The following is a 26030-nucleotide window of genomic DNA, read 5'->3' on the forward strand; positions in this document are numbered from 1 at the left end:
AAAGAACTATGTGTTTTTAAAGGGTGAATCTTATGGTATAGAAATTATAGCTCTATAAACAATTTTTACTTTAGAAAAGAATGTATGCTTTGGATATTCTTGGGAAGATATTTTTTATTTATATTTCTGCTATAACCAGTGGGTGGAGGAGGAAGAAGATATATTTTAAAGTTCGGAATATCTACTTCAAACTTCAGTTAAAAACAGTAGAGGCAATTCAGCCAAGCACTGTGTGATATATAGTTTTGTGAGTTCACTGGTCTAGACAGCTGGAAACAAACAAACTCCCTCAAAATTTAGCTGAGTCAAACAACATTCCGTTTTTACACTGCCCTAATTTAAAAGATACAGATGTTTCAGAACTACACTCTCCAATTTACAGTGTATTAAATTACACTTTCTCATCAGAAACACAAAATGTGGCCGTGAGTAGTGGCTCACACCTGTAATCCCCACAGTTGGGAAGCCAAGGTGGGCAGATCACTTGAGCACAAGAGTTCAAGACTAGGCTAGACAACAAAGCAAAACCCCATCTCTACTAAAAACACAAAAAAAACAGCCAGGCATGGTGGCATGCGACTATAGTCCCAGCTACTTGGGAGGCTGAGGCAGGAGGATCACTTGAGCCTGGGGGTGGGGGTTGCAGTGAGCTATGATCACACCACTGCATTCCAGCCTAGGTGACAAAGCAAGACCCTGTCCCAAAAAACAACAACAAAATACAAAATGTATAATCACAGAAGTGAAAGGAAAAACAAGAAATTCTCATCTTCTCCCACAACACTAACAGATGTGAAGCCAGGGAAAGGTTCGTGATTTCTGGCTCAGTGTATTTATACAAGCACAGTATGTGCAGCTTTCAATAACATTTGAGTGCAACTCTACCAAGAAAAACAAGGGTTATTAGTTTTCACACATCTACAATATAATCCAGCCAGGTTTGAAAGGGGCCGGGCGGAGACCAAACTACACCGGTCTCGGTCAAGAGATCTTTATTGGAGGTATCGAGTGGAGAAGGAAGAGAAGAGAGAGAGGGCTGCTGGTGTGCTGGGTTTTATATCCCTTGGGCCTACGTGGATTGGGCTAGGGGCGGGCCCAAGGGAAGGCGGGAGATGCTTCTTTCTGATTGGCCCGCCTTTTGGCGGGTTCAGACAGTGCCCGGTCAAGGAGGGGAGAAGAACCCGGAACCGGCCCCATCTTAAGGTATGGCGCCATTTTAAGGTACCCCATGTTACCTAACATTCCTCCCTTTTTGTTTTCTTAAATGGGGGAAAATGGGCATCGTGGTTCATCTGGCTGCTTCCTGCTGAGTGGGGGCGCTGTGGGGAGGGGGCACAGGGAGAACTGTCAGGGTTGTGCATGGGGTACAGTATGAGTATGAGGCCAAGCAATAGGGCGCTATACATGAAGACTTCATTAGACGTGAAGTCCATGAATGTTCCTTGTCCTCCAGTGCCATGAGCCAGTTGAGGGGCAGGGATGGGTTGGCGATGAGCCAGCTGTCTGAGCGAAGGGTGTTTAAGAATTGGTAAAATCGGCTTGCTGTAGCCATCTGGGGTACTAGGGGTAGAGTTTGGTCTGCCCGAAGAGAAAAGAAGATGGTAGTTAATTTAGGGTGAGAGGGCAGGCCTACCCCCTCCCCCCCAATCCTGGGTATCTGTTGCCGGTCGTTGGCTGTTTGAGAGGTCAGCAGGGTGTGAGACTGTCTCTGGAGTCTGCCGTGTCTTCACAAGTCGCTAGGAGCTGGTAGTTTCTGAGGAGAAGCTGGTTAAAGGTTTGGTTAGAGATGGACTGAGTTTTGAGGGAACGGGAAAGAGTTATGGTTTGAGTTGGATATGCCCAGGCATTGCTGGGATATATGCCTCCTGTAACTGACTGGCCCCAGACCGGGTCGGCGGGGCTGTCGATATGTATGGCTCGGGAGGGGGCGTTGTTTTTAGTGGTATAAGATAGGAAGGGGATGTGTTTGTTGATGTGGAAGCCAGACGGCGAAGTGGAACATGTGGAAGAGAGGGTCCCAGCCGTTTTCTATCATAGTGAGCCTGGGAAGGGGAAGATCCACTGTGGGGCTGATGTAGTTGGTGTGTGTCCTCCTGTGAATGTTGTATGACTCTTTAACTGTGAAGAGATAATAGGGCTGGGAAGAGGGCCCGCCGGCGGAGGAAAGTGTAAAGATGTGAGAGGCGGAAAGCCAGAGAAGAGGACTTAGGAGATGCATGAGAGCGGGGCGTAAGCAGTTTGGTTCTTCGTGTGGTCCGGGTTGGTAGCTGGTTTCAACCGGTTGAGCGGCGACCGGAAGATGAGGTGGAGGGTGGTGGTTCGTCGGCCGGATCAAAGTCGGGAGCGGAAGGAGAGGTTGGTAGCTTGAGAGCAGCGATAAGGTGTTGCAGCTTGCAGGGGAGGCAGAGGTTGGGTTTGTCCCGTAGTAGAAAGAAGCCATGAACGCAGGGGATCTCTGCCCATTTTCCTGCTCGCTCACAATAGTTGTAGAGATCCCGGAGAAGGTTGGGATCAAAGGACCCATAAGTGGGCCATCTGTTTTGGTTGTCTAGGGGGTAGGTGGGCCAGTTTTGACTGCACAATTTAATGAGGCATGTAGGTTTGAGATCAGCAGCCAAACCAAGCGCTGATAAGTTATTTAAAAGGCATTGTAAGGGAGAGTCGGCTGGCAGGGACGCAGAGGCTCCCATTATGAGAAGAGGGGGTTTACGGAAGTATATGGCAAAGGGTTGGGCAGGGCGTCCCCTACCAGCCGATGACCATGCTGTGAGTCAGACCCTTCGAGTCGGTCGTCACCGAAACGAAAGGACTGAAGGCCTCTAGGAGTCCGAGGGCCGTGGGCCACCTGGTACCAGGATTTTCGGAGTGAGAAAGGGGAAGGGGCCCAGGCCTGGTGAGTGAGGAGGAAAAGGAGGGAACCCTGCTCCCTGGAGGCCGAGTCTAAAATAGGATTTACGGCAGCCGTGTGGGCGGCCGAGGCGGGAGCCGGTCGACTGGTGTCGGACACCGGAAGGGGAGACTTACCGAGATGAGGCCGGTGTTGGGCGTAGAGGTCGGCGAACAGGAAAATGAGCGAAGACCGGCCGGGGTCTGGACTGAGCCCGAAAGGGATCGGGGTCCCACCGAGGGGGGTGGGGAGTCCCGATCCGAGTCACCGCACCAATGAAAGGGGCCGGGCGGAGACCAAACTACACAGGTCGTGGTCAAGAGATCTTTATTGGAGGTATCGAGCGGAGAAGGAAGAGAAGAGAGAGAGGGCTGCTGGTGTGCTGGGTTTTATATCCCTTGGCCCTACGTGGATTGGGCTAGGGGCGGGCCCAAGGGAAGGCGGGAGATGCTTCTTTCTGATTGGCCCTCCTTTGGCGGGTTCAGACAGTGCCCGGTCAAGGAGGGGAGAAGAACCCGGAACTGGCCCCATCTTAAGGTACGGCGCCATTTTAAGGTACCCCATGTTACCTAACAAGGTTAAAGATACATCCTAGCCTACCTCCATGATAGTGTTGCGGGATAAATCAGAGACGGGAGAGACCGAGCACAGTTAGGAGATCACCATTATAATTATAATTATTAAGGTGATCACCAGCTCAGTCGGACTAGGGTCTAGAAAGTCTGAGCCCCGAACAGAGGGATCAATCACCTTTTAAGCAGTTTGTGGCGGGAGTTGCATGCTGCAGAAAGCGTACTTGCAGAAGCGAGAACAAAGGCAGTTAATTACTCTTTTGCATTTGTTACACCATATGTCTTACATTCTTGGGAATACATACTTTTGTAGCAATTGCTTATCAACCTTGTGACTTTACAGCTGCACTAGGGAGGGAAGCAAGAACTCGCCGTGCCTCAAGGAATGTAAAACGATGGAACACAGATAAGCCTCTCTGGGCATAGAGGAGGGATAAGCAGTTAGTATTCTCTCTTAACCCAGCCCCCCCCCCCCCCCCCGCCGGGGTGGGGGGCTATATTACATTCTACCTTCAAGAAAAATAACAATTTTTCGACCATTATACTTACAAAATTCATTAATTCCCCCTTCGATAGGATGCAATAATCCCGCAGGACTCCCTCGAATTACCCTTGAGATCAGCTTCTCAAACTGAGTCCATTAACATTTGGGGCTGGATGATTCTCTGTGGTGGGGCCATCCTGTGCACTGTAAGGTGGCGAGCAGTGACCCTGGACTCCACCCACCTGTTATCAGTAGCACCTCCCTGAGCTGTGACAACAAAAATGTCTCCAGACTTGTCCAGGGAAGAAGTATCTCCCTGAGGGAGCTGAATTGCCATTGGCAGAGAATCTCTGCCACAGACAGAAAGATAGGTAGATGGTATGATAGACAGATAGATGGATAGATAGAAAGATGATTCATTGATGGATGGATGGATGGATGGACAATGGGTATCATATATAGATGGAAAGACAGAAAGATGATAGATTGGATGGATGGATGGATGGATGGATAGGTGGGTAGGTAGATAGGTAACTGATAGGATAGATAGGTGATACATAGATAATTAGGATGGTTAGATAATTGATAGGTAGGTAGGTAGATAATAGATGGGATGGGTGGAAAGGGGGAGAGAGGGAGGGAGAGCGAGAGTGGGGAGGGGGGAGAGACGGAGGGAGGGAGAGAGAGAAAGAGACAGAGAGAGAGAGACTGACTCTCACGCTAAGGCAGGTTCTCTCAGCCTAGCACTGCCGACATTTGAGGCTGGATGATTCTCTGCGGGGCCATCCCGTGCACTGCAAACCTGTAGAGCAGCGTCCCTGGGCTCCACTCACCACACGCCACCAGCATCCACCCCCAGTAGTGACAACCACAACTGTCCCCAGACACTGTTAAGTGCCCTGTGGGGGAAGGCCGGCCCCCAATTGAGACCCCCTGTTTTGGAGCAAGCACTGCCCGCAGTATTGCCTGCAATGATAGGAATGTTCTCTACCTGCGCTGTCCAAAATGGTAGCCACAAGCTCACAAGTGGCTACTGAGGATTTGAATTGAGGCTATGGAGATTAAGCAACTGAACTTTTTTTTTTTTTTTTTTTTTTTGAGACGGAGTCTCCCTCTGTTGCCCAGGCTGGACTGCAGTGGCGCGATCTCGGCTCACTGCAAGCTCCGTCTCCCAGGTTCATGCCATTCTCCTGCCTCAGCCTCCTGAGTAGCTGGGACTACAGGCACCCACCACCACGCCTGGCTAATTTTTTGTATCTTTAGTGGAGACGGGGTTTCACCGTGTTAGCCAGGATGGTCTCGATCTCCTGACCTTGTGGTCCACCCGCCTCGGCCACCCAAAGTGCTGAGATTACAGGCGTGAGCCACCGCGCCAGGCCGTAAGCAACTGAACTTTTATTGCATTTAATGTTAGATGGCTTTAGAGTTCCTACCACCGAGACACACTGAATTCTTTTATTAGGTGTTGGCTTCTAACACTCCATCTTGGACAATGAAGTGGTTTATGCAGTCCAGGTTTTGAACACAAAATAGCTTTTGGGAAAAAAAAAAAAAGGAGTCAATATAATAAATTAATGCATCACTTCCATCATGACTGATATTTTCCTGTGTCTCAGGTGCTGTCTACCTCTGAGAAACTGCAATGAACGACACAAGGTTGGTCCCTCATTTAGTTTGGTTTAGTTCCAGTCGGGCTAGAAGGAGGGCAGGAAGCATTAATGACAGTAAGTCTAACAACTTGGGTGACCTCACATGAGTTTGTTCAGACTTGAGGACTTCAAACAACATATCCATAGGAGAACACTGGGATGCATCTAACCCTAGTCAAGGGGTCAGGGAAGGCCTCTTTAAGAAGTAAAATTTCCAGTGAAAATGGGAAGGTGGTGGAGATGGAGGGTTAAAGGCCTGTTCATAAGGTGCTTGGGCAGAGAATGGGCTCAATTAGGCTGCAAGAGGGAGGGTGGAGATGATCACAGCTTAGGGTTTGGGCATCTAAGCAGTGAGTGCTGCCGACTTAGGCAAGGTGTGCAGGTGCACAGGGGTCTTTTGGGTTGCTTTGTTTGGGGGAAGAAGGGGACACATTTCATGTTGAACCCAGGGGATGTATTGAGATTGAGGGATGGACTAGGTTGAATGGTGCCCCCCAAAAATATGTCTACATCCTAACCCCTGGTGCCTGTGAATGGAGCCTTATTTGAAAATAGGGTCTTTGAGGCCGGGTGCGGTGGCTCACGCCTGTAATCCCAGAACTTTGGGAGGCCGAGGCGGGCAGCTCACGAGGTCAGGAGATAGAGACCATCCTGGCTAACAAGGTGAAACCCCGTCTCTACCAAAAATACAAAAAAAAATTAGCCAGGCGTGGTGGCGGGTGCCTGTAGTCCCAGCTACTTGGGAGGCTGAGGCAGGAGAATGGCGTGAACCCGGGAGGTGGAGCTTGCAGCTTGCAGTGAGCTGAGACCGCGCCACTGCACTCCAGCCTGGGCAACAGAGGGAGACTCCGTCTCAAAAAAAAAAAAAAAAAAGAAAGAAAAAAGAAAAGAAAATAGGGTCTTTGTACTTTCTATTAAGTAAATAATCTCCAGATAAGGCCATCCTGGATTTAGGGTGGGACCTAAATCCAACAACAGGTGTCCTTCTAAGAGACAGAAGAGGAAAAAATAGTAATAATAAAAAATGGCCAAGCATGGTGGCTCACACCTGTAATCCCAAGCACTTTGGGAGGCCGAGGCGGGTGAATCACCTGAGGACAGGAGTTTGAGACCAGCCTGGCCAACATGGTGAAATCCCGTCTCCACTAAAAATATAAAAAATAAGCCAGGCGTGGTGTCGGGTGCCTATAATCCCAGCTACTGAGGAGGCTGAGGCAGGAGAATCATTTGAACCTGGGAGGCAGAGGTTACAGTGAGTCGAGATGATGCCACTGCACTCCGGCCTGGGCAAAAGAGTGAAACTCCGTCACCAAAAAAAATAAAAAATAAATAAATAAATAATTTTAAAAAATAAAGAGACAGATGAGGAGACACAGACACAGAGGAGAAGGCCACATGGAGACAGAGGCAGAGACTGGAGTGATGTGACCACAAGCCCAGGGATGCCTGGAGCCCCCAGGAGCTGGGAGAGGCAGGAAGCTTCCTCTCCTAGAGCCTCCAGAGGGAGCACAGTCCTGCCTGCACTTTGATCTCAGACTCCTGGTGTCCAGGACTGGGAGAGCATAAATTTCTGTTGCTTGCATTCCCCAGTTTATGGTCATTTGTGACAATGGAGCAGGACACTCATATAAGAGTGTTGCTGGATATCTTGAGAAAAATGGACCCTCCAACGGGCAGTAGTTGGCAATGCACCCTTCAGGGCTCCTAAGAAAGGTCTAAACTAGATGTGTGCTTTGAGACCCAAAGCCTTAAGATGATAACTGAAGTCACAGGCACGGATGAGATCACCCTTCTAATTTATTTAATGTAATGCTTTTCTTTTAACTTTCAGCAGTCCCATATAAAGCTCTTCCTCTTTCTCTTTTATTGTAACATCCTATTTTTGTGGATGGAGACAATATCCTCTCCAACTCTTCAAAAAAGATGTCTCAAAGTGAGATTTTTTGTTTTCTCTTATGTTCCCCTTTTGGATTTTCTTGTTTTGTTTTGCTTTTGTTTTTGTTTTTGAGACAGGATCTTGTTCTGTTGCCCAGGCTGGAGTGCAGTGGCACAATCTTAGCTCAGTGCAGCCTTGAACTCCCAGGCTCAAGCAATCCTCCCACCTCAGCCTCCTGAGTAGCTGGGACTAAGGTGTGTGCCACCACACTCAGCTAATTTTTATATTTTTGTAGAGGTAGGGTCTCCCTATGTTGCCCAGGCTGGTCTCAAACTTCTGGGCTCAAGCAATCTTCCCACTTGACCTCCCAAAGTTTGAGTCACAGCGCACATGACCCCCTTTTGCTTTTAATTTTCTCTTAGGTTCTCCGAATGATCTGTCATTTCTGGGACCACATGTCTTTACTTCCGTTAAGCTCTCCCACAGTTTCACTGATAGCTAGATACCAGATTCATGGTGGTTTTCCCAAGAATGACACATCAGAAAGACTGCCTCAGGTTTCTTTGGTGTGAATGATGCTGGGGGACAGCACTATTCTGGAGTGCCACCATCCCGCTGTCTTCCGTAGCTCTCTCCTACCCAGTGCCTGCCTTTTCATTTCCTTCTATTTCTTTACAAAGGAAACCCTACTGGGGAAAGCTTGCATCCTCCCGAAATTCCCGTGTTGAATCCTCATCCCCAAGGTGATGTTAGCAGGTGGGGCCTTTGGGAGGTGTTGAGGTCATGAGGGTGGAGCCTCATGAATGGGATCAATGTCCTTATTAAAGGGACCCCAGAGAGCTCCCTCACCCTTTCCACCATGTGAGGACACAGTGAGAAGGCACTGTCTATGAACCAGGAAGCCCTCACCAGACACTGAATCTGCCACGCCTTGATCTGTGACTCCCAGCCTCCAGAACTGGGAGCAATAAATGTCTGTTTAAGCCCCCCAGTCTATGATACAGATACTCCTCAACTTACAGTGATGACATTACACCCCCATAAACCCTTTGTAAGTTGAAAATATGGTAAGTCAAAAATGCATCGAATACACCTAACTTACGAACATCACAGCTTAGCCCAGCCTGCCCTAAACGTGCTCGCAACACTTACATTAGCCTACAACTGGGCAAAATCACCTAACGTGAAGCCTAGTTTACAATCACGTATTGAATGCCTCATGTAGTTTACTGAATACTGCACTGCAAGTTAAAAACAGAATAGCTGCATGGGTATTCGAAGCACGGGTTCCACTGACTGTGTCTTTCCCACCATCGTAAAATCAAAAAATCTTCAATCGAACTATCCTAACTCAAACTATCATAACTCAAACCATCATAAATGGAATCATCATAAATTAGGGATCTTCCGTATAAGACAGACCTTTTTTTGTTTGGCTGGACGTGGTGGCTCACAACTGTAATCCCAGCTCTTCGGGAGGCCGAGGCAGGCGGATCACTTGAGGTCGAGTTTGAGACCAGCCTGGCCAACAAGGCAAAACTCTGTCCCTACTAAAAATACAAAAAATAGCCAAGCATGGTGGCATGTGCCTGTAATCCCCTCTACTTGAGAGGCTGAGGCACGAGAATCACTTGAGCCCGGGAGGCGGAGGTTGTGGTGAGTCAAGATTGCATCACTGCACTCCAGCCTGGGCAATAGAGTGAGACTGTCTCAAAAACAAACAAACAGACAAACAAAAAGCTACCTACTCACCAGGCACAGTGGCTCATGCTTGTAATCCCAACACTTTGGGAGGCTGAGGCAGGAGGATCATTTGAGGCCAGAAGTCTGAGACCAGCTTGGATAATACGGCAAACCATCCCCACACCCCCGTGTCTACTAAAAATACAAAAAATTAACCAAGTATGGTGGTATGTGCCTGTAGTCTCAGCTACTTGGGAAGGCGCGGCAGGAGGACTGCTTGAGCCCAGGAGGTGAAGGCTGCAGTCAGCTATGATTACGCCACTGCACTCCAGCCTGGGTGACAAAGCAACACCCAGTTTCTAAAAAAAAAATAGAAGTCACTTGCTCTATCTTCACCATCCTGCTATTAAATTGGAGACCTGCTTCCAGCACACTCTGTTACTCCTTTATCTGCTGGGTCACCAATCTGAGAACAATCCTACTTCTTACCTTCCTTATCACCAGGCAATGTTTGTGTTCATTAATCACAATGTCCTTTTTTTTTCTTTTTTTTTAAGATGCGGTCTCACTCTGTCACCCAGGCTGGAGTGGAGTGCTGTGATTACAGCTCACTGCAGTTCCAACTTCCAGGCTCAGGCGATCGTCCTGCGTCAGCCTCCTGAGTAGCTGGGACCGCAGGTGCTCGTCACCATGCCCGGCTACACTTTATTTTATTTATTTTTTTTTTTGTAGAGACAGGTTCTTACTGTGTTGCCCAGGCTGGTGTCAACCTCCCAGGCTCAAGCAATCCTCCCGCCTCGGCCGCGCAAAACGCTGGGATGACAGGCATGGGCAACCGCACACAGCCATGAATCACCATGTTTTCTTTACACAGTCTGGGAACCCCAGCTGAGAGTCACACAGAACATGGTTTCTGGAACAAGGGCATCCCAAGGGAACAACTGACAAAATCGCCTTTTGGAGCACACACAGGTCTACCCAGGGGCACTGTCTGTTCTGCTCACTCAACAAGAACACCAGGCAGCCAGCTAGGGAACAGAGGATTCCTTTCCCACACAATGTGGCCATTCTTTCCTGAGCAGGTGGGTGGGCCAGCCGCTTAGTTTCATCTGAACATTTGCCAACATCCAAAGAATTAGAGTGTTTTCAGCAGCCTTAAGCGTTGTCATGAAATCAGCCAGAAACCTGTGATGCGTATGGCTGTGTGCACAACTACGGATCTTCTAGTGACTATCGTATATGCTGGCATACCACAGAACCACAGATGCAGGAAGAAACGCAAAGCATCCCACTGAAAAAACTCACCCACTACATAGAAAGAGGCAATTTTTCTCTCTCTTTTTTTTTTTTTTTTTTTTAGAGAGATGGGGTCTTGCTGTGTTGCCCAGGCTGGTCTTGAACTCCTGGGCCTAGAAAGGTGAGAGTGATCCTCCCACCTCGGCCTCCCAAAATGGTGCAATTACAGGCATGAGCCACCATGTCCAGAAAAAGAAGTAGGTTTTCACTTTTTTTGTTGTTGTTGTTATTGTTGTTTTGTTTTTGTCTTTGTGGTTTTTTCTGTGTATGTTTTGTTTTTGGTTTTTTTGTGTGTGTGTATTTTTTGAGACAGGGTCTCACTGCCGCTCAGGCTGGAGTGCAGTGGCATGCACAGTGGTGTGATCTCGGCTCACTGCAACCTCCGCCTCCCGGGTTGAAGCGATTTTCGTGTCTCAGCCTCCCGAATAGCTGGGATTACAGATGCCCACCACCACACACCCGGCTAATTGTTGTAGTTTTGGTAGAGACAGAGTTTCACCATGTTGGCCAGGCTGGTCTCAAACTCCTGACTTCAAGTGATCCGCCCCACCTCGGCTTCCCAAAGTGCTGGGATTACAGATGTGAGCCACCCCACCCAGCCAAGTTTTCACTTTTAGAGAGGTGGAGAATCTATCCCAGACCACACACTCGCCCACCATCCCACAACTTCCAAAATTCTTTTGTTTTTTTTTGAGATGGAGTCTCGCTCTGTCACAGATGTGTGCCACCACGCCCAGCTAATTTTTATTTTATTTTTTGAGACAGAGTGTCACTCTGTCGTCCAGGCTGGAGTACAGTGGCATCATCTCGGTTCACTGCAATCTCCGCCTCCCAGGTTCAAGCAATTCTCCTGCCTCAGCTTCCCAAGTAGCTGGGACTACAGGCGTGCGCCACCACGCCCGGCTAATTTTTTGTATTTTAGGAGAGACAGGGTTTCACCATGTTGCCCAGGCTGGTCTCAAACTCCTAAGCTCAGGCAATCCACCCACCTCAGCCTCCCAAAGTGCTGGGATTACAGGCAGGAGCCACCGTGCCCAGCATTTTTTAAAGTTTTTTTTTTTTTCTTTTCTTTGAGGTGGAGTCTCACTCTGTCACCCAGGCTGGAGTGCAGTGGCACAATCTCAGCTCACTGCAACCACCACCTTCCAGGTTCAAGTGATTCTCTCACGTCAGCCTCCCAAGTAGCTGGGATTACAAGCGCCCGCCACCACGCCCAGCTAATTTTTTGTATTTTTAGTAGAGACTGGGTTTCACCATTATAGCCAGGATGGTCTCAAACTCCTGACTTCAGGTGATCCACCCACCTTGGCCTCCCAAAGTGCTGGGATTACAGGCGTGAGCCACCGCGCCTGGCCAGGTTTTCACTCTTAAAGAGGTAGAGAATCTCCATCCCAGGTCACACACTTGCCCACCATCCCACAACTTCCAAAGTTCTAAATGAGCATCAGAAACACTACAGCCAAATGGCACAATTTCAATTGAGAATTCTTTCAGTGCAACCTTCCTGTTTATTTTTACTTTTCCCTTTGAAGGAAGACAAGCTCCCGGAACTCACACAGCTGTCCTGAAATGCATCGCATTTAAGGACATGCCTCTGTAGCAGGTGGCGGCTGACTTGTTTTCTGCACTTATTTCTGGGGCTTTTTGGGTGAAGAGGCAACTGGGAGTGTTGATTACACAGAGGAGGAAGCTGGAGCTAAAACAGCACCAGCTGAGTAGGAGAAACTTAAAAAAACGCAGAGCTCAATCACAGCCTGATAGTCACAAGCTGTGAACACATCAGACTACAAAACACCAAAATTAGGCGGTGACCTTTGAAGGTCAAAAGGGATGGAGTTTCCTAACAGTTTTCCTCGGTTACAATTCTACTTCTTCTAGGACCCTCTGGCTTGTGACAGCCAAAGCACCAGCTCAGAATCTGTATCAAAATACAATGTTTCAGGAAATTCCAGAAACCTAAAACGAGTGGAAAAAACGAAAGAAAAACCAGAGCAAAACGCAATGTAACTGAAAACAGGAAGTTAACGGAGAAACATAAAGGAAACCCTAAGCTGTTTCTTTGCAAAGGCTGATGAAATTGATAAACCAGAATCTATTCTCAAAATAAAATACTAACCTGTTTAAGGATAAACTAAACAAAAGCCTTAATACATAAAATCACGTCCAACAACAACTATTTGTATTCAACTATTCAGGGAATATTTTGAGTCGTTACTGATTTTTTTCTATATTTTTTTCTTTTACTTTTTTCTTCTCTTTTTTTTTTTTTCCTTCTTCTTTCTCTTTTTTCTTTCATGGTCTCACTCTGTCACCCAGGCTGGAGTACAATGGTGCAATCATAGCTCACTTTAACCTCGACCTCTTGGGCTCAAGTGATCCTCCCACCTCGGCCTCCCAAGTTGCTGGGACTACAGGCACCTGCCACCACGCCCAGCTAATTGTTGCTTTTTTGGTTTTTGTGTGTGTGTGTGTGGAGACGGGTTTTCACCATGTTGCCGAGGCTAGAGGCTAGTCTCAAACCCCTGGCCTCAAGCGCCCCGCCCACCTCGACCTCCCAAAGTGCTGGGGGATTACAGGTGTTGAGCCACCACGCCCAGCCCGGAAATCAACGAAGTTGACAAGACAGAATCTGTTTTCAAAAGAAAATACTAAACTGTTTAAGGACGAACTAAAGAAAAGCTTTAATAAACAAAATCATGTCTAACAACTATTTCTATTCCAGTGTCCAGGGAATATTTTGAGTCATTATGGACTTTTTTTCTACATAAATTATTTTTCTTTTTTCTTCTGTTTTCTTTATCTTTTATTTCCTTTTCTTTTTTTCTTTTCTTTCTTTTCTTTCAGAATGTTGCTCTGTCACTAAGGCTGGAGTGCAGTGGCGCCATCATAGCTCACTGCAGCCTCCAACTCCTGGGCTCAAATGATCCTCCTGCCTCAGCCTCCTGAACAGCTGGGATTATAGGTATGCGCCACCACACACGGCTAATATTTTTTATTTTTTGTAAAGATGAGGTCTCACTATGTTGTCCAGGCTAGTCTAGAACTGCTAGCCTCAAATGATTCTCCCTCCTTGACCTCCCAAAGCACTGGGATTATAGGCGTGAGCCACTGTGTGTCACCTATTTTTTCTTAAGGTGTCATTGTAACCAAAATCAACAGCCCATGAAGAGGAAATTCTAGACAAGTTGCTTTCTCAACACCTTTCGATTTTTGGAATCTCATCCAAGCTGGATTTTGCAATCTTTGAAGAATAATTCCCTATGACATTGTCTCCAACCATAAGCTAGCTCTGTCAGCGGCATCTGAACCACAGCAACTCCATCTTGAAGAGGAGCTGGGTAAAATGAAGCTGAAGCCTGCTTGGCTGCATGCCCAGATGGTTAAGGCATTCTAAGTCAGGGGATGAGATAGGAGGTCAGCACAAGATGCCGGTCATAAAGGGCTTGCTGATAGAACAGGTTGCAGTAAAGAAGCTGGCCAAATCCCACCCAAACCAAGATGGTGACAAGAGTGACCTCTGGTTGTCCTCACTGCTACACTCCCATCCGCGCCATGACAGTTTACAAATGCCATGGCAACGTCAGGAAGTTACCCTATATGGTCTAAAAAGGGGAGGCATGAATAATTCACCTTTCATTTACCATATAATCAAGAAATAGCCATAAAAATGGGCAACCAGCAGCCCTCGAGGCCGCTCTATGGAGGAGCCATTCTTTTATTCCTCTACTTTCTCAATAAACTTGCTTTCACTTTACTCTATGGATTTGCCTTGAATTTTTTCTTGCACAAGATCCAAGAACCCTCTCTTGGCATCTGGATATGGACCCCTTTCTGTTAACAGCTCTGCTCCCTCCACTCTTGTCCTCTCATTGCCAAGACTCCAACATAAGCATGCATACCCAAATAAATGCAGGCAGGCTTCACAGGGTCCCCCTCTGCCTGCCCATCCAAAGAGATCCCAGGTGCCCTAAGCATTACAAAGCACTTCTTTCTTCTGTGCCAAGGTTTCTCTGGCCACACCTGTGTGCAACCCTTTTGTTCCGCAAAATGACTCCCAAGGGAATGATTCACCAAGGTGAAAACATCCACCAAATTAGTTGTCAACGATTTTAAAAGAACCCTCCACAGGCTGCCCTCCAAATCTCTTTGATGGGGTGCCTCCCCAGTATAACATCCAAAATGACTACCTCAGAGAATAATGTAATGCCCACACACAACGCATGCTAAGTAAACGGTAGCGTGGGTTGCAAGGATCTGTGTGGACTTGTGCAATTTAACAGGAACTGCGTGAGACAACTTCCTTTTTCTATGTCCTGGTGAAAAATTCCAATGGATTTTTAAACAGGTACAAGGGCATGCAGGCCAGCAGGGAAGACATTGTATAGAAGGAAGGTCTATTTTTCTTTTTTTTTTTTTTTTTTAAATTGAGGCAGGGTCTCACTCTGTCACACAAGCTAGAGTGCAGTAGCACAATCGCAGCTCACTGAAGCCTCTACCTCCCAAGCTCAAGCAATCCTCCCATCTCAGCCCCCCGAATAGCTGGGACCACAGGCATGCGTCCCCATGCGTGGCTGATTCTTTTTTCCCCTTTGTAGAGGTGGGGTCTTCTTATGTTGCCCAGGCTGGTCTCAAACGTCTGGACTCAAGTGATCCTCTCACCCTGGCCTTCCAAAGTGCTGGGATTACAAGTGTGAGCCACCGTGCCCAGCCCTATTTTTGAAACATATTAAAGAATGACCAGGGTCTAACCTTGACAGTTCTGGATTAAGCAGGATGGAAAGGCCCAAACTAGTCATATGGACAGTTTTATGTCCTCCTCTCTTCTCTTCTCTCCATCTCATGAGAGAATGAGCTGGGCATGGTGGTGTGTCCCTGTAGTCCCAACTACTTGGGAGACTGAGGCAGGAGGATCACTTGAGCCCTGTAGTTTGAGGCTGCAGCCGAGCTATTGATTGCACCCCACTGCACTCCAGCCTGGGTGACAGAGCAACGCCTTGTCTCTAAATAACAAAAAACAAACAAAATCATGATAATCCCTTGACCTGGCCACTGTATCATCTGACAGAAGACATGAAAGGCTGGAAGAACTGCCCAGAGGCGTCCCACAGGAAATTCCTCCGTAGGAGACTCACCATACTGGCAACAGCCTCCCACACTGACAACCTCTGTGTGGTCTCCTTAGACCACGGGAAGGCGGAAGCCATCAGCGCTGGAGGGGGAAGGAATTTCCATCCTCGAACCTGTGCCTCCCCTGCAAGTCATTTACATCTTCGCTAAAGGTGTTCAGACAGGGTAAGGTGAGTCTCCTGGATGCCTATTCTGCCATCATGGGAGAATTGCTGGGCGGCTTCAAATGCATCTAATGTGTTTTTGGGTTTTTTTTTTTTTGAGATGGAGTCTCACTCTATCACCCAGGCTGGAGTGCAGTGGCACAGACTCGGCTCACTGCAACCTCCATCTCCTGGGTTCAAGTGATTCTCCTGCCTCAGCCTCCTGAGTAGCTGGGATGACAGGCACCTGCTACCATGCCCAGCTAATTTTTGTATTTTGGGTACAAACGGGGTTTTGTCATGTTGGCCAGGCTGGTTTCGAACTCCTGATCTCAAGTGATCTGCCCACCTCGGCCTCCCAAAGTGCTGGGATTACAGGTGTAAGCCCCCACACCCGGCCTCTAATGGCTATTTATCATGTTTTCTCCTACTCAGATCAAATGCAAATGCCAACTGGACTTTCACTTAAGAACCTAATGGGGAAGCAAAATGTCCATCATCCTGTCTCACCCAATACAGCACAGAATCAGACGCCGGGAAAACATGCCCACCCGAGAAATGCAGCGTGAAAACGCTCCAGAAAGGAGGAGCTTCTTAAAAGTATTGGTTGCGCTGGTTTCATTCTTCTTGCACAAGGGAACCTTGGAAAACAAAGGGCCTGCCAAGTTTACCCGCACACACGTGGGTATTACCAAATTCACCCACATGCCCAGGTTTCTGTGCAAACAATCTGCCCTCTAGCACCTGTGTTTCTGTCTTGCTCCTCCAGTAGGATAAGAGATTTGCTTCTGGGATTCTAAAGTAAATAGGTCAGGCAGGGCGCGGTGGCTCACGCCTGTAATCCCAGCACTTTGGGAGGCTAAACTGGGAGGATTACTTGAGGCCAAGAGTTCAAGACCAGCCTGGGCAACATGACGAGACTCTTATCTCTACAAAAAAAAAAAAATCAAAACAATAGCCTGGCGTGGTGATGCACACCTGTAGTCCCAGCTCCTCAGGAGGCTGAGGTGAGAGGATCCCTTGAGCCTGGGAGGTCGATGCTGTAGTGACACCACGTCACCGCACTCCAGCCTGGGTGTCCGAGTGAGACCCTGTCCAAAAAAAAGGAGTGAGATAATGCCATATTTGTCTCTCTGTGCCTGGCTTATTTCTCAGAGCATAATGACCTCCAGTTGCATCCACATTGTTGCAAATGACAGGACTTTATTCTTTGTACAGGCTGAATAGTACTCCATTGTGTAGAGACCACATTTTCTTCACCCAGTCATCTGCTGATGGGCAAGTGGGTTGTTGCCCTATCTTGGCTGTTGTGTGACTCGTGCTGCAGTGAACCTGGGAGTGCAGGTATCTCTTCACTGTATGTGGTTTTAAGCTACTATATTTGCGGTCCTTCATTCCAGCAGCCATGCAAGACTAAGACAGTATGAAAGAGCATAAAAGAGGTAATGATAGACCAGCACATCGCAGCTGCCTTTCCATGGACCCTGCTGCGTGGGGTGAATAGAGCCCCATCTAAATTCATTTCAGCTGCCATCACAAAACACGGCAAACTGGGGCTTAGAAACAACAAACATTTATTGCTGTCAGTCGTGGAGGCTACAAGTCCCAAGATGAAGGTATGGGAGATTCAGAGTTTGGTGGGGACCGGCTTTCTAATTAATAGACGTTGCCATCTCACTGTGTCCTCATATAGTGGAAGGGGTGAGGGAGCTCTCTGGGGTCCCTTTTATAAGGACACTGATCCCATTCATGAGACCCCACCCTAGTGACCCCATCACCTCCTAAAAGCCCCGCCTCCTAACACCATCACCTTGGGGATTAGGGTTTTGACATAAGAATCTTGGGGTGGGGGACACAAATATGATGATGGTGGCCCCAGACCTGGTTTTGGGACTGGACCCACCACAGTAGAGGACCAGGGGGAGGCCACCTGGAGAAACAGGCAGAGGGAACCCGTCACACAGACAGAAACATCGGTTCCACCTTCTCACCCTGGGCTTACCAGGAAGCTTCTAACCACAGACTTTTCTAACGGGGAAAACGAGGTCACAATTCTAAGTAAAGCACTTTCAGCTTTTTGGAAGGGATGCCTTGGGCCTTCCTCTGTATTTCCCCCAAGGTTTTTCTTTTTTCTTTTTTTTTGAGACGGAGTCTCGCTCTGTCACCCAGGCTGGAGTGCAGTGGCGCGATCTCGGCTCACTGCAAGCTCTGCCTCCCGGGTTCACGCCATTCCACTGCCTCAGCCTCCCCAGCAGCTGGGACTACAGGCGCCTGCACCACACCCGGCTAATTTTTTTGTATTTTTAGTAGAGACGGGGTTTCACCGTGTTAGCCAGGATGGTCTCCATCTCCTGACCTCGTGATCCGCCCGCCTCGGCCTCCCAAAGTGCTGGGATTACAGGCATGAGACACCGCACCCGGCCGGCTTTAAAAAAAAAAAAACACACACACACACACTGTCATCAACATTACTACCTTTTTAAGATATCTCTCTCTCTCTTTTTTCAACTTTACATATGCGATTTCATGCTGGAGAGAAGAGGAAACTGATGGATAGAAAAGGTTTACTTTTTGGAGACCCTACAGCGTGCCAGGCATTGTGTAATCATCTCCCTTGATACTTTCTTTTCTTTATTTTTGACATAGGGTCTTGCTCTGTTGCCCAGGCTGGAACACAGTGGCACTATCATGGCTCACTGCAGTCTCCACCTCCTGGGCTCAAGCGATCCTCCTGCCTCAGCCTCCCTAGTAGCTGGGACTACAGGTGCATTCCATCACACCCAGCTACTTAAAAAAATTTTTTTTTGTAGAGATGGGGTCATGCTATATTGTCCAGACAGATCTTGAGCTCCTGGGCTCAAGTGATCCTCCCACCTCAGAGTCCCAAAGTGCTGGGATGACAGGCATGAGCCTCCACACCTGGCCTCACTTGAATTTTCATTTTTTGAGACAAGGTCTCTGTCACCCAGGCTGGAGTGCAGTAGCACGATCTCAGGCCACTGCAACCTCAACCTCCTGGGCTCAAGTGATTCTCATGCCTTCGCCCTCCTTTGATTTTCACAAGTATGTCTCTTCCTGGTGGGGGCTGTCTGCTGCTTTCGAGAGTTTAACGTCTCCCTTCTTTGCAGCGTGCCCATGAACTGTAGATGACTCTGCTTTTGTCATCCGATCCCAGTGTGCACACCCTGCTTTCCCAGGGAGGAGGCAGTGTGCTGCAGGCGAAACCCATTGGGCACACAGCATCCCTTCTCTCAGACCCTCTTTCCCATTAAGAAAATAAGGCTACAAGCATGGTGGACACACCTGTAGTCCCAGCTACGTGGGAGGCTGAGGTGGGAGGATCACTTGAGCCCAGGAGTTCGAGACCAGCCTGGACAACACAGCAATGCCCATCTCTATAAAAATAAATAAATAAATTAGCTGAGTGTGGTGGTGCACATCTGTAGTCCCAGCTACTTGGGACACTGAGGTGGGAGGATTGCTTGAGCCTGGGAGGTCGAGGCTGCAGTGAGCTGTGATTGCACCACGGCACCCCAGCCTGGGAGACAGAATAAGACCCGGTCTCTAAAAAAAAAGCAAAAAGAAAATAACGCTAATGTTGTCATGTTGGAGCTTGTGCCCATAGAGAAACTAATGGACACATTGTACCCGTCCAATAGTTGGCATCAGTGAGTGTCATAAAGAACAACTGCCGATAATGCCACCATCCATTCATTCATTTATTCACACGTAGAGTGACCAGCTTGTCCCTGTCTCTGCCTGCGACTTTCCCGGCTAGCACTGAAGGTTTCCCACCTCAGGAAACTCCAGGCACATGAGGAGGGTTGATCTCTCTATTCATGCAGTGGATGGTCTTGGGCACACACTAAGTGCCAGGTCTGTTCTTTGGATGTGGGAGATGAAAGTGACTCCAACACACAGAGGTCCCTGCACTCTTGGCATTTATGTTCCAGCAGCGGAGGCAGGTGGAATGCTTGAGCCCAGGAGCTCAAGACTAGCCTGGGCAACACAGTGAGACCCTGTCTCTTTTATTTAAAATAAGTCCTGCACATGTATCTTAATTTAACTTAAATTTAACACGTATTTTAACTTAAATTTAAAAAATAAAATGAAATAAACAATGAAGAGGAGAAACCGGCAGGACTTCTATCCTTAGAAATGTTCTCTGATGTGTAATATTTGATCTCATCTCTTGGCATTTGCGTGATGCACTTAAATGGAAACTGTCATTCACACATGCATGAGCCAGTTTCACACGGAGCACCCACACAGGATAAATAAGATCAAAGGGCTGAGCTCCACTTTCTGTGTATTGTTAGGCCACAAACAACACTCCTAATTGCTATGTCAACACTGCCCACAAGGCTGCTGATTTATGCACACAGTAAAATCTCACCAGTTCAGATGCCATTCGTCCTGGCAGCATGCTGGTGTGACAGACAGGGTGGGGATGCCGTGGACTCAATGTCTGTGTCCCCCTAAAATTCCTGTGTTGAAATCCTCACCCGCAAGGTAATGGTGTCAGGAGGTGAGGCCCTAGGGAGGTGATGAGGTCGTGAGGCTGGAGCCTCATGAATGGGATCAGTGCCCTTATAAAGGGGCCCCAGAGAGCTCCCTCACCCCTTCCACCATGTGAGGACACAGCAAGAAGGCGCCATCTATGAACCAGGAAGCAGGTCCCCACCAGACACCAAATCTGCCACACCTTGATCTTGGACCTCCAGCCTCCGAACTGTGAATAAATGTCTGTGGTTTATAAGCCACCCAGTCGGTGGTGTTTTTCTACAACTGCCTGAATAGACTAACTTGGGGCATTAATAAGAACCCAGCAACAAGGAGAGGAAAGGAAATTCTGGCCAATTCAGGAGAACCAAGACAAGAGAAAACCTACCAGTATAAGCACTTTAGATCTGAGAACCATGTATCATTAATTATGAAGATCTCCTAGCTCTTAAGAAAATAAAATATTTTCAGATTGTATAGTGTGTGAAAGTTTTAAAAAAAAAAAAAAATGTCTGGCCAGGCACGGTGGCTCACGCCTGTAATCCCACCTCTTTGGGAGGCCAAGGCGGGCAGATCACCTGAGGTCAGGAGTTTGAGACCAGCCTAATCAACATGGAGAAACCCCGTCTCTACTAAAAATACAAAATTAGCCGGGCATGGTGGCACATGCCTGTAATCCCAGCTCCTTGGGAGGCTGAGGCAGGAGAATCACTTGAACCCAGGAAGCAGAGGTTGTGGTCAATACACTCCAGCCTGGGCAACAAGAGCGAAACTCCGTCTCAAAAAAAAAAAAAGTGTCAAGCAAGACCGAGGGGTCTGTGGTGAGGGAATTCATCCCGTACCATGGTTTGGAGGGTGGTAGCTGCTAAATCCACACACTGGGTAAAACTGCACAGAACTCTGCACACACACTCGCAAACACAAATGAGCACCTTTTGAAAACTAATAAAGGCTGAACAAGCCAGGCACGATGGGTCACGCCTGTATACAGTCCCAGCACTTTGGGAGGCCAAGGCAGGAGGATCACTTGAGCCCAGGAGTTCAAGGCTGGAGTGAGCCGAGATCGCACCACTGCACTCCAGACTGGGCAACAGAGTGAGACCCTGTCTCAAAAAAAAAAAAAAAAAAAAAAAAGTTGAACGAGGTATGTGTTCTCTTTAATAGGGATATACCAACATCGATGACATGGTTCTGATATTGTCCCACGGACATGAAGACGTCACCATGGGGAAGCTCGCTGAAGGGTCCATGAGACTCCAGGTACTGTTTTTGAAATCTCCTATGAGTCTATTTCAAAAAATATATATTTGTAATAGGGGTCTAGGAACTTTGGAGTCTTCCTCATAGTAACCGTGTAGGACAGGTTCTGTTATTATTTCCCCTTTTTTTAGATGAGTAAATGCAGAACTAGGTTGAGAAAAGGAAAATGAAATGTGGACCCAAGGCCTGGCCACTGGTTTACCTGTTGAATTACCTCCTTCCTGACAGGCTAACACGTGGGGTACCCATGAGAAGCAAGCACTGGGCTGTAGATGCCAAATGATTCCATAAGGACACTTCTGGGAAAAAACCTAAGTATTTTTTATCTGATATATAAAGGAATTCTCAAGTGGTCATTTTAAGTAGGAAGACTGATAAAATAAGGCTGGTAGATGGCTGTACAGATTCATCCTCTTCTCTCTACGTAGGGTAAGTTTTTCATTTCCATAATATCATTTTTTTAATTTTATTTTTTAGAGAGAGGATCTCGCTCTATCACCCAGGCTGGAGTATGTGGCGCGATTGTGGTTGACGGCCGCCTTGACCTCCCGGGCTCAAGTGATCCTCTTGCCTCAGCTTCCCAGGTAACTCAGGTATGCGCCACCATGCCCAGCTAACTATTACTACTATTTTATTTTTAAGAGATGAGGGTCTCACTATATTGCCCAGGCTGGTCTGGAACTCCTGGCCTCAAGTCATCCTCCCACCGCGACCTCCCAAATAGCTGGGACTACAGGCACGCACCACTGTACCTGGCCCTGAAATTTCTTTTTTTAAAGCACAATTGTTCTGCTTCATAGGAACAAGCATGGCTTGGTTATATGAACAAGAAATTTGAAGAACCAGATTGAAAACCATTTTTTCTGTAAGGAGTAGTATGATTATTCTGATCCAAAGTTCCTAAAACTAAATCGGCCTTTAGACCAGATGTACTCCAGAATCCCTTCATGCACAAAAAAGAAAAAAAAATCAATTATCAGATTTTTCACAAGTGCAAACTGCACTCTTTCTTCCTGACGACCTGAACTTGAGGAAAACTGGTCCATCTAGAACGCTGACAAGTTTCTTTTTCCCTCTGTCGCCCAGGCTGGAGTGCAGTGGTGTGATCTTGGCTCACTGCAACCTCTGCCTCCTGGGTGCAAGCAATTCCTCTGCCCCTGAGAAGCTGGGATTACAGGCGCCTGCCACCACGCCCGGCTAATTTTTGTATTTTCTCAGTAGAGACAGGGTTTCACCATGTTGGCCAGGCTGGTCTGGAACTCCTGAGCACAAGTGATCCGCCTGCCTCGGCCTCCCAAAGTGCTGGGACTACAGGTATGAGCCACCATGCCCAGCCTGTGATTGGCTTTAAGTCATAGAAAATAGGATTGCTCAGGTGGCAATCTGCATAGATCCCCTCTGCCCACCCCCCAAAAAGTTCAGTACTCCTGCGGGTGCTTCTTTGGGGCCTGAGAGAATTAGGAATGAGGGCGAAAGAGCACTTAAAAGCAAACTTATGTTCCTGCAGTGACAGTTGGGGATGAAGAGAGGTCACACCCACCCAGACTGGGTTTCAACTCCAGACTGAGGCTCAAGCTCGCCCCTCACTCTTCTCCATCACGCGTTGGAAAACAGTCCAAAGCTGCTGTAGATTGTGGCTTAGAGACACAGTCGTGAAGGATCTAAAAGGCTTAGGATTTTTTGAAATTTATTATTTTAGGTGAATCACACTCAGATTGATTGCTCTTTAACCAACAATAAAGAAAGGGGCTGGGATAAAAGGTTGCAGATAATGTCACCAAAGCTGTTAAGTTGTCATGAGAGAGTGTTCCAGACATGCATGCAAACACACACACACGCACCCCTGGGTCCTGGTCCCCTGCTGTCCAATAAGTGTGGCATACCTAGCCCTCCTGTCACACCCTTGGAGCCCATAGGAAGTTATCCTTGAGAAAGGAGCATCATCCTCATTAAGAGAGCACTGACTGGACGGAAAAAAAAAAGCTGACTTCCCCGCCCAGCCAGCTTGGTCCCCAGAGGCAGCGACACTCTATTTTTAAGGATGAGGTTACCCGCTGGGCACCCTAAGCTGACTTGACGTCAAACTGAGTGGCCCCCTGTGACACCAGAACCCCTCACCTCTGCCGCCCTCCTGCCCGCATCCTGCTCTCTGCCCCGGCCTCCAGCCCCAGCTCCACCTTTCCCAAGGGACCCATGTGGGTGCCCCAAAGAATGACAAACGCTGGTGCTGAGTGCCAAGGAACGGCTGGACCGCATCAATTTTCCATTGTCGAGTCGTATTTCCACCTACTGTGGCGGCTGCGCCAGTCAGGGTTCCTGCCCCGCCCTTCCTCCCCGCAAAACACACCCAGCTCTAGGATGAGCTCAGGACAGCTTTCCGGGGGGACCAAGACAAGGGGGAAGGCAGAGAGAGAGGAGGGAGGGAGACAGAAAAACCAAGACTGGAAGGGGACAGGGAGAGAGACACCAAGAGACAGAGGAGGAGAAATGCAGAGAGACATGAACAGAGACAGAAAGAGGGAGAGAGAAGAGAGACAGAGAAAAGAGAGAGAATGAGATAGAGGAGGAGGGAGGGAGAGGAGAAAGAGAGAGGGCCTCCTCCCACTCTGTCCTTCCAAATTCAGGCTTTCCTCGTGGGCCCTTACTCAAGGTCTAAGTGGCAACGAGGTCACTGAAGGAAGCTAAGTCCCCTCTTCCTCAGCGGTTCTGAAGGCCCCCTGGCTATGCCCGCTGGTCTTCCTAAACCATAAGCTATGGCCTCGAGCCCCTGGGCTTCCCAGCCCAGCTTCCTCCTTTCCAAAATGAGAGGACAAACAGGAGTTAGAGGGCCTGAGAGCCGACGCCTCACCAACACACCCAGGACACCCCCCTCTACTATCCCATTTATTTTCTTGACAGCCAACACCCCACTTAGCCATACAGAGTCCCTAAGAGGCACAGGCGGGCCGGTGACAACTGTTTAAATGCAGCGCCCACGTTCGGCTGGGATATTCTGACCCACTCAGGGCTGCCCCATAAACCAGCGCGTGTCCGGATCCAAGCGCACCGAGAACTCGAAACCTCTCTGTTAAGCTGCCCACTGGGGGTTAAGTTCAAAGCCAGAGGACAAAGGAAACGGATGAAGCGTCCGATACAAGAATTAGCCATTTCAGACGCACAAGACGAAGAGCACAGGCGGTGTCAGGACATGTTAGGATCCGTCCCCAGCGCTGCCGTCCTCTTCCCCACAGCGCCACGGGACACCTGTCCCCCACAGCCCAGCTGCTCCTGCAGCCCCTGGAGAAATCTGTACGTTCCCTGCCGCTGGACACACGGGGAGGCTGGCCTAGGGGGAGGCCCGCAGGGGCCTTCGGACCCCGCGCCCGTGTCCCTGGGGCCGCTGCCAGGGAGGGAGCACGAGGTCCCCCAGGCGACGTGACCCGCAGGAGGTTTTGTGACGTCGGACGGCCCAGGCCCCAGAGTGCCGTGTGTGCTGGGGGTGGAGGGTGGTCTCCGAGAGGGGCCGTCGGCATTTCAGGGAAGGCACCCGGCCGGTCGGGGGTACTTGCCTGGGCTGGGGGGTGCGCTCCACCTCCCCCAGCGTCCCCCGGGGAGACCCGGGGCGCAGGTGCAGCCCCGCACGGGGACTCCGAGCCGAATTAGCGGGGCAGGGCTCTCCCCAGGAGGTCGGCACCCGGGGCCCTTTGTCCTACTACAACGTCCCGGCCACGCCGCGCGCCCCTATGGGCCGAGTCCCCGCCCGCACTCACTCACCCACGGTGGCCAGCGTGTCAAAGTCCTGCAGGCTGTACGCAGGTGGCTCCGGCGACCGCGCCTCGGGGCTGGGGCAGAGCGCGGGCGCCCCGTCGGGGGTCTCCTCCGCCACCTTGCGGGAGTCGCTCTCCGCCGCGGCCGCCTGGGCCAGCCCGGGCGCCTCCATGGGGACGCACTCAGGTCCGGGGCACCGGGCCAGGCCGGAGCACTCGGGGAGCCGGGCTTCCCGGGACGCAGCCTCGGAGGGCGGCGCGGCGGCGGCATCAACAGAGGCTCCGCATGCGCGCCCTCGCCTCCTGGTGCGCGGCCCGGCGCTAGTGAGGGAGCGACGGGGACAATGGCTGGGCGGCGCTCACGGCACAAGCAGCAACGGCCCCGGGTGGGAGCAGCCGCCGGCCTCGGGGGGCGGGCACCGAGTGCGGGACGGCTGCGGGGAAGGCGGGGGCCGCGGCCCGGGCTGGGGAGGGCGAGGCGGGGTCCCTGCGCATTCCCGGTCTCGCGCCCGCCGCCTCCTCCAGCTCGGTAGCCGCGTGCGCGCTGTTGGGGCGGGCGGAAGCCGCCTGGGCGTGACCGCGCCTCTCCCCGCCCTAACCCGGCCGCGGGGCTGGGGGCGTCGCCTTCGCGCGCGCTCCGCCCCTGCCCCGACCCAGCCCAGGAGCCGGAGACCCGGGCGTGCGGTGCTGGGGAGGTGCCCACGCCCCCTCCGCGCCCGGGGCACCCCTGGGGTGGGACCCAGGCTGACTTCTCCTCGGGGACGCACTGGCGGGCCACCCGGGTCGCTGCACCCAAGCCCGGAA

At 49.7% G+C, this 26030-nt stretch overlaps 1 protein-coding gene across 1 annotated transcript in view; it reads right to left on the reverse strand.

Annotated features, from left to right (window-relative positions):
• Positions 1–25789, reverse strand: part of PRKX (protein kinase X-linked) — a 105061-nt gene extending 79272 nt beyond the window's left edge. Inside the window, exon 1 of the mRNA XM_030807319.1 lies at positions 25234–25789. Within this exon, the coding sequence (XP_030663179.1) occupies positions 25234–25399 (166 nt within the window). The 5' untranslated portion in view covers positions 25400–25789. The remainder of the gene's footprint in view (positions 1–25233) is intronic.
• Positions 25790–26030: the final 241 nt, after the last annotated feature.

The sequence above is a fragment of the Nomascus leucogenys genome, chromosome X (genome assembly GCF_006542625.1).
Source record: "Nomascus leucogenys isolate Asia chromosome X, Asia_NLE_v1, whole genome shotgun sequence".
Lineage (NCBI taxonomy): Eukaryota > Metazoa > Chordata > Mammalia > Primates > Hylobatidae > Nomascus > Nomascus leucogenys.